This window comes from Scomber scombrus, chromosome 7 (assembly GCF_963691925.1).
Source record: "Scomber scombrus chromosome 7, fScoSco1.1, whole genome shotgun sequence".
Classification (NCBI taxonomy): Eukaryota; Metazoa; Chordata; class Actinopteri; order Scombriformes; family Scombridae; genus Scomber; species Scomber scombrus.
Window position 1 is genome coordinate 14918273 of NC_084976.1, and position 11596 is coordinate 14929868.

Sequence of the window (11596 nt, forward strand, 5' to 3'; positions counted from 1 at the left end):
CTCTGTCTGCAAAACATTTTTTCTTTGCAGGTCACATCTACTCAGAGGCCCCAGGTTTGGGGCTCTGATAAACAAGTGGAGCGTTACAGGCTCTTAATCCCATCTGGTGAGATGATCGATCATTAGACAGAGTGTGGAGATAACTCCCTCAGCTTGCCTGGTGGCTACCACTGATCCCATATCACCCTCACAGGATATGGTATGAATCACAGGAAGTTGAGATCAATCTATATAGATTGTGCCGCTTGATTACAAATGAAAAAAAAATCCCATTTGGCTTAGCCACTTGAATGCCTCAGAGACTGGCTGTGTTTGTATGAATGTGTGGGTGTATGCAATGTGTGCCTCTATGTGTGTTAAATAATAGCCTTTTAACTTTCTCCTTTTTACCGATTTCTGATATTTATTGAGCCCTCTCTACAATCTGTCCTACCTTCACTTTACTTTGCTCCGTCCATCCTGCTCTTAAATCTCCCATCTTGAGGGAGTCGTCTTTTAAATCTTAATTAAAACAGACTCCAAACCCCCTCACCCTCCCAGGGGCTGGCTGAAAGCAGCTTAGAACAATCAAGAGGACGGATTAGAAGTGAGAAGAAAAGAAGAGGAGAGTAGAAGTAAGAGGGGCGGGAGGGGAAAAAACAACAACGAGCTGGAATGGCAGAGAAAAATATTGAGAGGAGAGAGAGAAATGACCCCTTTCCTTCATCCCCCCTGATCCTCTCTCCTTCCCCCTTCGCTCTGTCTCTCCCTCTCTCTCTCAAGGCTCTGGAGTCTTGGCCTGACCTATTGACATTCAGCTTCTCGGCAGATTAAGCAGCGAATGGAGCCTCTGGAAAGGGTAAACACACTGGAGGAACAATGACCAACAGGCGGCAACCTTATTGGATTCTAATTAACTGCCAGGAGAGATGGCTAGGGGCATGTTAAGTGCTGTGGGACACAAGTTAGAGCCCCAGACCTCAAGTACCACAACTCACATCACCTACACTCCCCTCCTTTCTTGTAGATTGTCTTTATCTCCCTCTGTATCTCTCTATCCTTTCTTCTTCTTCTTTTCTCTTTCAATCTATTTGTCCGCTGTTTCACATATGGCCCATGAGAATGGCAAACAGAGGTTTCTTAAAGCGCCCCTCAGAGAGCTATTTCCCATCCCTCTTTCCAGGGCTAACTCTCCCTTTCTTTCTCCCCCTCTTTTTATAACAAGGTGGAATGAGACTCATCCCCCAGAGGTAGCTGTTTGAGCGATAAGGTTAAAATAGGCTGCAAAATTGGGAGAGATTATTTGATATTGAACAGATTGAATTATCTGGAGTGAGGGAGAAGGATGGAGAAGGAGAGCCAAATCATTTTTCTGCATCGCCCCCGGGAGGAGCACTACCGGAGGGAGTGAGGGAGCTAAATGGGAAAGAGCGAGGAGCCTGAACCTAAGTGGCCACAAATCTGAATATATGACCAGTTCTTTTCTTTCTTTCTTTCTTTCTTTCTTTCTTTCTTTCTTTCTTTCTTTCTTTCTTTCTTTCTTTCTTTCTTTCTTTCTTTCTTTCTTTCTTTCTTCCTTTCTTTTTTATTTCTTTCTTTCTTTCCCCCAATTAACCAGTACGCTAATTTGAGTCTGAGTCCAAGCAGGTCTCTCTATATGTGTGAACTTTCTCACTGCATGGTGCAGTCTATCTTTGAGTGGTCCCCTGATTAGGCCCACTCACAATCGTCCTGAGTCCCCTGTATGGAACCACAAGCACTAATTAGACTGTTCTCATTAATGTGTTAGTGTGAGAGGGCCTTGGCCATCATGGGTAGAGGCTGAAGCGGAAAAAAACCCACAACGCCCCGCTAGAGACAGGCCATCGTCACCTCAGCAGGCATATAAAGCTATTCATTAATTGGTGTGAAAACACACACACATATAAAACCACACACACACTCTCACACCTCAACGGCAATACACATACTAATGTTATGGGTATTCCACGAAGCCGTTGCTTGTTAACACATTACCTGGGATCAAAGAGGCAAAGGCTGGAAGGAGAGCAGACTGGAAGAGTCATTATTTGTCAAGGAAAATTGCAGCTCAGTGTTATGTTTGTCCTTTGGCAAACCTGGCAGAATGGAGGTTTCATCGGTTTCACAAAACAGAAGGATCTCTTCTCTCGTCACCATCATGTGAGAGTCTTTGAAATCCTCAGAGTACTTTTCTTTTCTTTTTTTTTTAATCAAAGCTGGGTGGAAATGAATCGGAGCCTCAGTTGTGATCCATGCCTGGAGGTATAAAAGAGATCCACATGACCACTGTCCATTTCCACACCATTACAGCAACAGTCATGGCTGTAATAGGTTGAATTGGGCCATTGATTTCTCTCATGCACCCTCTCTTTCACCCAAAAAACTAGTCTGTGCCAGTTCTGCGATGCACCCAGTTCTTTTAACAAAACCTCACACTCCCATGCTCAAAGAAAGCTCACAAAACCTTAAACCTTAGCCCAATAAAAGCATGCATGCAAGCACGCACGCACGCACGCACGCACGCACGCACGCACGCACGCACGCACGCACGCACACACACACACACACACACACACAACACATACACATACACATACACATACACACACACACCACCAATACAATATGTCCCAGCTTGAGTTCCTGGGAAGTTAAACAAAGGACTGAGTTTAAATTAGCTTTTAAAGAACTCCCGAGCACAATCAGGAAGTTGACTTGAGCTAGTGTGTCAGAGGACTGTTTAGAGAAAGAAGGGTAGTTAGGACGCGCCTATAGTGCAGTGAATGACTAATCTAAACTGTGACGGCTCAAGAGCTTCCCTTGACCGGTTTCAATAGGTCTCCAATCAGGCCTGACTGCCCCTCAATCTTTGGTCAGCTGTTTTAACTGGCTAGTGATTGAGTGGCTTCATTAAGGGCCTATTTATCTTTCACTGTATAACAGTCCTGAAAGACTGGTGACAAGCTCAACACACCCACATATCGCCTACACATGAACCTAAGCAGGTGCACAACTGCATTAGCAAATGTGGAACATTCAGCAGCACAGCTTCAACAAGCTAAGAACAAGGTTTTTGTTTTTGTTTTAAACAACCTTTTTTCCTTGGTTGAAAAGATTTTTGGATTTTAATACATTTCCAACTTCTGCTTCTCCTTTCACCAGACAACCTACATCTCATTGTCAGCCTTTCTGCAGCCTCACCGCCTCTGAACATCGCTGAGCCTTGCAGCCTGTGATTCCTTCAAGGGTTTGCTATGTGGCTGTGCTGAAGTGTAATGCTGCCTGAACAAAATAGCAGGCTGGGTCAACCCGTGACCTCACACAGACAGAGACCCTCCCAAACAAGCCACAACAAACAGCTTTCTGTAGCCACTCTCTGCCTTTGATCTGAAGAAGCAAAAATGAGATCTGTCTCCCTTTTACTCTCCTCTCTTTTGCCCTTTCTCTCTTTTTCTTCATGACATCTCCTTATATCTCTCTTTCCCCTCCTGCTGAGCAGGTGTATTAAATGAGGCGACTATTCCAGCAGCATTGGGCTGCACCTCAAAGTGCAGTCTGTGAAGAGGGCTTTTCTCTCATTCTATCTTTTATCCCTTCCATCTCCCCATCTTCTTTACTCTCCCTTTTCCTTCCCCTTTATCCTTTCCATCCCCTTTACTCCTTTTAAAATGGTCCCTCGCACTTTTGAATGTGAAATAGAGCAGGCCATCCCTCTCATCTATTTGAATTCATCTACACCTCCCCGTCTATCTCCCTCTGTGCATCTCTCTCAGCCTATTGTCTATTTAGCTATACGTCTAATTATGCTGTCTCACTTATGTAATTAGCGCAAAAATAAATGGCTGCCGTAGCTTTGTCTCTCCCCTTTACCCCTCCCGTTGCAGGCTCTTAGAAAACAAATTATGGAGAACAATAGGTACAAATGGCTTCTGCACCAAACCACATGATGGATGCAGCCTGAGTTCCCTGCATCTCATCCCTTCCTTTTTCCCTTCCTCGCTTACTCTTTTTACTCTCCCTCCCTTCTCCATTATCTACAGCTCTATATGTCTCTGTTTGGGAACAGGGGAGGATTTGAGCACTCTCTCGCCCAACTACCCTATCATTGTATGGCTGTATCATCTGTCTTCCCTTCTTGGCACTGACACTATATTCACACTGACATCACAGGGAAGGTCCTTTTTCTACCCCTTTCTACCCCTTTCCCTTTCCCTCTCTACTCTCTCTTCCCCTTCCCCCGCTGTTGTCTCCACTGGCACTCTCTTCTCCTGTATCCCCCTGAGCATTCTATACACCACGGCTGCAAAGCAAATGCCTGGGACTTTCTAAAGCAAACAGCCAGCATCCTGTGCCATAGCCCCATCTGTGGAATAGTATGAGCAGGGAACAATCAGTCCCTCTCCTCCTCTGCCTCGTTCTCTTTCCAGCCCCCTGGGATCTGCACAGCACAAGGATGCCTCAGTCAGATGGGTGCAATGTGCTGGAACAATGGTTGGGCTGCCTCCTCCAGTAGGGGTGTTAGGTTCACCTCAGCCAGCTTGGGAAGCATTTAGCCATGTGTTCTTGCCCTCCTTGCTGAAGATTCACAGAGGCAGAAAACCCTCCCACAATACACCTTTCCTACATCAACTTCACACATCCACATAGGCACATACATGCATGCACGCATACAACCACTTTCTGCATGTCCAAGTGTACACCTGAGATCTAATGTTTAGCCTGGGGTGTTGAAATATCAACCTTGTATTAATCCCCCTCAGACTTGCAGTCGGTTACACCTTTGTTGTTTTTTCACCTCTGTCACACTGGAAGAAAAACAGCAGGTTTGGTTTACACCAATACAAGCATATCCATTACCTGAAATGCTAGGCTCCTGGCAGTAAATCCCTTTGACCCCTCTGCCTTCCTTTTATTTCTTTCATTCTCTCCCTCTCCCTCCCAACTGTTCTCATGCTGAGCCGTCTCCGCATTGGCTTTCTTTGGTCAAACAGACGGCAGGAGAGAGACACACCTTATCCTCCTACCAGTTCAACCGCCACACACCTCTACCATCCACACACTTCACTGTTCCTCACATCTCTTTACAGCTCAATAACATTAACATGTTTAGCCATTGAGGGAGAGCTTAAGTGCAGTTAAAAGCTTGATCGATAAACTTTGATTGACATCCCTCAGTTGATAACAAATTGGGTGCTTCCTCTCACAGACCTCCCAATGTGGGTTTCTCAGCCCTGTCCAAAATTAAATGCAGGAACAATATGAAATAAAAGACATTGCTACACTTTCTTCCAACACCTCACCCTGCCTCCTACAACAGCACAAGATCAGTTTTTTATTGTGCAGAGGAACAAGAGACTGAGCCACTGATAGAGTAACTAACACAATATTAGCCCTGGCTTTTTGCAGGCAAGTTTGAACTGATAGGAAAGATATAAGAAAAGACGAATAAGGAGTAGGTGGGCGGTATTTAGCCCCACAATGGTATGCACTGTTTCCATCAATAATAAAGTGAACAGCAGGCAAGCAATCTCTTGTTTCCTTCAAATGTGTTTTTACCTCTAGTTGGTTAAGGAGATGACGTGTCCTGAGAGCTGGAGCATCATTAATTAGACAGTTGGACTTTGACTAACCGCTCCAGAAAGGGCACACAGCCCTGAAGATGTCAAACACTCATCTCAGCTTATCATCCTCTACCCCAGTGTGTGCCCTTGACCTCAGTGAATGTGTGTTAAGAGTGTTGCTTCTGTGAGCTCATCATGAGTAATTTCTGGATGATGTGCATATGCCATGAGCCCAGAACACCCTACTTAATATTTCAGATCTTGTATTTATTAAGTGCCACACAGTGACAAGCTAATTTCATACAGGATGAGTAAAATAAATCAGCATCTATAGTTAAATAAACGTTGGTCTGGTGGTATTTCTAACTGAACTTTTCTTTTCCCTCAGCTACCAGAATCTTTGTCCAACAGAGCTATCTTTAATACAAGGTTAAGGAACACGGCTGGTGAAGATAACACAGGAACAGATATTGCTGCTACGCAGAAGATAAATTTCAATTTGCTGTTGGTTTCTGTGTCTCGGCAGGAGATATGAAATTCTTGTCTTGCAGGGCAGGAATTGATTGGAAAATAGAAATGAATGTGTGGTCTAGTTTGTCTCTGATTTTTCTGTTGTATGTTAGTGTCTGGGCTTAAGGTCTTGGGAAATGGTGATACATCTCTCAAGAAGGAAGTGACACTTACATTTTTAGGGGGAGATAAATGCAATCCAAGTGTTTCTAAAAATAGCTGCTACAGTATAAACGTGACTGTTTCCCTTGGGGGGCTGTTTTAATGACATGCACAGAATTAATCCTGGTTTCTTGCGCTCTCTATACTTTCCATTACCATGTTTGCAAAGAAGAATAAAAGAGTAAACAAGTTTGCGCTGTCCCCACCATTCTGTATGCTGATGATACAGCCTGAGGTTCTGTAGCTAGGGAAGAAGACTCCAGGCAAAGGCAGGAAGCTGACACGGCCCCTCCATTGTCCTATTCACTGTCATTTCCTCCCCGGATCCTCCGACTGCCCCAGAGGAAGACAAGGTGAAGATGTGCGCGCACACAAAAACAAGGAGAAAGCTAAGACAAAAAGAGGATGGGCGGGCAGAGGTAAAAATAAGACTGGAAGCAGCAAAGTGCCATCAAGTTTGCTACCTGGCTACTTTGGCTTCCTGTCCTGAGCTATACCAGCGTACATATCCAGTTAAGTTGCTAATAGTAGATAACAAAGCCTCAGGACATACTGCCAAGTTCTTTATCTGTGTTTACTCGCATGGCAAAGCTGATTAGAGAAAGGCAACATTATGAAGCCCCATTGTTTCCTTTCTCCTTCCAGTGTTTCCTTCCATACACGTAGCAAGCGTGTGTGCAGGAAGAGGAGGCGGGAGGATATTTGTTTATGAAGAAGGGCAGAAAGACAATGGCATGTGTGCATGACATGTCCTCAGGATGAGACGAAATAGCAGGCCATTGTTTAAGATCTTGATCATTCATTACTGACTGCGTGTCTTCCTGCATGAGCAAATGATTTATGAAAGTGAACATTTAGAAGCTTTTAACTTTAAAACATTTTCAGGTTAGAATTCTTGGAAGAACAAAAACACATCTGGGAAGCTCAATATTAAAATATAGTTATAGCTAAATCAAATGTATGGATTTCTACATTTGATTTGTAGCCACAAGTGAATCTAGAAAATGTAGATCCAGTGTTCGCCCCAGCACACACCAGCAGCAAAACCATTAGACAGACCTCACATAGACAGAAAATCAAAGTAGGCCAAAATTCATCTATATCTTTGCCATGACTATGTCTCCTAAATAATGCAAGACACTTCTGTTCAAGACTCAGCTGTGTTCAGATTCTGCTGTGTCTGCACTATTGTGCACCTCATACACTCCTCACCAGCTGGCTGAAATACTTGTCTCCAAACTTTCTACCACTTAACTACTTTATTCTCAATCTCTTTGTATCACAGATACATCCAGGAGGAATGAAAGGTAGAAAAAAACAGATAGAGGTAGACAAAACAGATAACTAAGAGGAGAGATGGGAGAGCATGGGTTTGTTTGTTTGTTAGAGTGAGACCAAGAGTAACAGGTTAATTATGCTCAGTGTTTTCCTAATCATTGTCAGCTTAATCATCACCACACTGGTGACATGAGTCTTATCCTTGCACAAGACTTACCTCCCTCTGTGCTCCATCCCCTTCCTTGTCTATGCCCACCCTGACCCCCTTCAAAAGAATTTAAAGAGCCACAGAATGGCAGTTCATGAAATATGCAGACTTCCCTAAAACAAACCTCTGGGGTCACGCTGCCACAGCTTCCAGAAATATAACTGCGCTGCATGAGGAAAAGACAAATCTCTGGTAATGGGGAAGGGGAGGGATGATGAGATGGGGAGCAGAAGGATTGATCAAGGTTTATCACTTCCTCAGTTAGATTTCTGTTCATATTTTGGCACGTGTGCATTTGTATGAGGCATGTGTGTGTGTGAACAAGCTCTCCACCTATGTTGAAAGTCTGCCAGCCACCCCTGGCCCATTAAGCAGATATGCTCTCATGTCCCCATGTCCCATAGTCACACATTCTGCAACCACAAAAAAAAGAGTTGTGAGAAGGAGCAAGGTGGAACATTTCCACGGCATTACACTATAGTGAGACATGAGTGGCGACATGACTTAAGAGGAAGGGAGAGAAACTTGTAATCTCAGCTCACAGCCTTTGAACTTGGCCCGATGAGACGCAAGCGACCCAAAGCAAAAAGGTTCCAAAGAAGAGCTCACTGAAGATTACTCAGAATACTGATGCAGTGTGGAATCCAATTCCCCTGGGAGCCGAGGGGACTTTCCGAGAAAGTAAATTATCTGTGTTGTATGAGACTGCACAGATGCAAAAATGTATGCTATATATACCATTAACAAAATTCAAAGTAAAGTCATGTGCTGTGGTCAAATGTTCATAATATAAATACTTTTATGAGTGTAACCAATTTTGAGCATCTGTGTAAGACTGGCACAATAAATGAGGTCTAAGGTCTCTTAGGTTCTAATTAGGGCAGCTGTTACCATTTTCATTATTTGTGTGTGTGTGGTGTGTGTGTGTGTGTGTGTGTGCGTGTGTGAGAGAGAGAGAGAGAGAGAGAGTCAGTGAAGGAGAGAGAGGAGTTGTGTGTGAAAGTGTGTTGGTGTTGGGGGGATCAGGGAAAATATGCCAATGTCTGGCTACCTTCCTTTCTCATCCAGCTGTTGCTAGTCTGTCAGAGAATAGAGGTCTAACTGGTGTCATATCCCTCCCCCGAGCTCTGAATAATGACAAAACCATGTGGAATGGGAGCTGAAAGGTAAAGATGTACCCACAACTAATGGCTATTAAGCGTGCTTTGCAGTTTGTGATCTTGAAAGCATTTATCAAACTGCATGCGATTCACAAGCCGGAAGCTTTAGTCAAGCATTGCTTCTGGTCCACACAAAGAGCTAAAAGGATATAAAAGAATATTAAATTATTATATCTTTTGTCCCTCCCAAAGAAGATCTGTGTCAGAGTGGGGGATGTTGTGCATTCTCTTACATTCAAATTTCATAATTTTTTTCAAAGTGAATACCACTGCACTATTATATCAACGACTCTGAAAAATGCTGATAAGTCAACAGTTTCTCAGTGTTAATTGCTGTTTTTTATTTTTATTTTTTTTGCATCAGGACCTTTGCAGCACTAAATTATTAGAGTAAATTATACCAGCTGCTCAGAGAGTCTGCTTGTTCTCCATGATTATATTTATACTGAAGAAATATAGATGTTTTATTCTCTGTCTCTGTTAATTCTATTACTGGATGACTTTCATAATTAGTTTGATATGATGCACAGCTTCTACATAAATGCAGATATACTCTATCACTCTAAGGCAGACAAGCATCAATTCAAAAACAAATGAATTGTTTTTCAAAAAGCTAATTTGTGTCATAATTTGTTGAAACACGCTCTTTATCTGGTCTACACTGATACTGGGTAGTTTGACTATAAGCAATTTGCCATAAGGTGTCAAAAACAACAGGGCAACAACAGTGAACAAGAACAAAAAGCAGGAGGGGGTGAGGGAGTGTGTGTGCGTGTGTTTGTGAGTGTGTGTGTGTGTGTGTGTGTGCGCGCGCGTGTGTGTGTGTGTTGGGGGGGCGGGCAGACAGGTGCGTTATGTCTCTGCCTATCACTGGAAGAAACAAATGCTCTTTCGCTCGCTTACTCTCTCTCTCTCTCTCTCTCTCTCTCTCTCTCTCTCTCTCTCTCTCTCTCTCTCTCTCTCTCTCTCTCTCTCGCTCACACATACACACGCACACACACACACACTTTCTCTATTTTTTTCAATCCATCTGCCTTGCTCCATCACAAACGCATATACACGCCGGACTGTGCTCCCCCATGATAACCCATGCACCCCTTTATCTGTTAACGCACTGTGCATAGTGACCACTAATGTGTTGGATTACGACTTAAAGAGAAAAAACTTTTGGCCGACCATAACAGCACAGCAGATACCCCCATTCCCATTCCATCAGGCTTAACCTCTCGCTTTTTCCTGTCTTCTTGTTAAATGGAAATCAGTCCGGGGACCACTGACTAACTTCAGGGGAAAAGAGATGCGGAGCTCTGCACGGCGTTGCCTCACTTCTCGGCTCTGTTATCTTCACCTGCTTATATTTCAGCCTCATTTTCAAACACGAGATTTTATTGTGAATGGACACAGTCTCGGCCATATGCCCACACTGCGCGCACGCGCTTTGCAGTCCGAGTCCCTCGGGTTTAAATATCACATTAAGTTAAACTTTACGCTTGTGCGTCCTGCATCCGTAACCTAAAGCTTATCACAAGAACGCCTCTGTCACGCACATGAAATCTGAACAAGCACAGAGATAATCACAGCAAGTTCGTCTTATGCATTGCCATCATTCACTAGTGCCCGAGGTCGGCTTTCAGACAGTAAAACCACCTGATGTGATCACTCTTCAAAAAGTAATTTAACATTTACTCGCAATTAAAAGCTGTGAATTGTATCACTGCAGCATATCAGAAGCCCCTACATCAGTGCGCTGGATGGCTTGACGCAGCGCGGTCCATCCTCTCAATCCATAAAATCCTAAATGCCAAATAATACCAAACAAAAGCATGTCTTACCTGTGACCATAAGGCAAAAGATGAGGTATAGCGCAGACATTTTAGTTTCTCTGGCCGCCGATTGTGTTGCGTGGAAGAATTACTCGCTCCGTCTATGCGACTGAGCTGGTTATCGTCCACAGCGGCACCGGAATATCACCGGACAGACAAGCGCTCTGAGGTTCGTCTGTAATATCATCCACTTTAAATTAATGGCTCTGAGTGGTCCGGTAAAGTCTTGGTCAACAATGCATCTCCATAGTTGGTAACTTTCTCCACTGCATCAGCTTCTTTTTTTCCCAGTCTGCTCCGTGTCACGTTGGCACAGCTTTTACCTCTCACTGTGCTCTCTAACAGTCCATTAGTGAATCAGGCGTTTCAATCTGTACGTTCGTTCAGTCCACTTTTTAAGCTGCATGTGAATGCTGCGCTGGAAAGCGACCTCTCCTCCTCGACAGTGCGCAGTGATAAACCCCGGTGAAGTTGCCTCTCGCCCCCTCCGCTATAGTCTCTCACTCTGTTCCCACTGTTACACACTCACTCCTTCTGTCTCTCTCTCTCTCTTTCTCTCTCTCACACACATACACTCACTCTTCCCCTGCTGGTCTCCTCTGTTTACTTCTCACTCTCTCTTGCCAATGGGAAATGCGCACTGACAGTCATCTGGTGGGGGGTACACTGAAACTAGCAGGAGCTGAGTCGGAGGAGCCCCTCTGCCTCAGATGCTTGCCAGCGGGGCCCAGCGGCCCACGCCCCCAGGGGCCCGCTATTGGCTGAGCGGGCGTCACGGGGAGGGTAAAACACTTATTCCGAGTTGCTCCCAACCAAATATTTTTGGGTGGAGTAGCCCAGACTTGCAGCCTAGTGGTGGAATCCAAATATTATTTTTATGCAAATTAGCTATAA

At 44.3% G+C, this 11596-nt stretch overlaps 1 protein-coding gene across 1 annotated transcript in view; it reads right to left on the minus strand.

Moving 5' to 3' along the window:
• The window catches only part of kirrel3l (kirre like nephrin family adhesion molecule 3, like), a 35889-nt gene extending 24561 nt beyond the window's left edge, over positions 1 to 11328 (minus strand). The window contains exons 1-2 of the mRNA XM_062422292.1: positions 11278 to 11328; positions 10712 to 11192 (exon numbers count right to left, since the gene is read on the minus strand). Of these exons, the coding sequence (XP_062278276.1) occupies positions 10712 to 10751 (40 nt within the window). The 5' untranslated portion in view covers positions 10752 to 11192; positions 11278 to 11328. The remainder of the gene's footprint in view (positions 1 to 10711; positions 11193 to 11277) is intronic.
• Between the last annotated feature and the right edge of the window lie 268 nt (positions 11329 to 11596).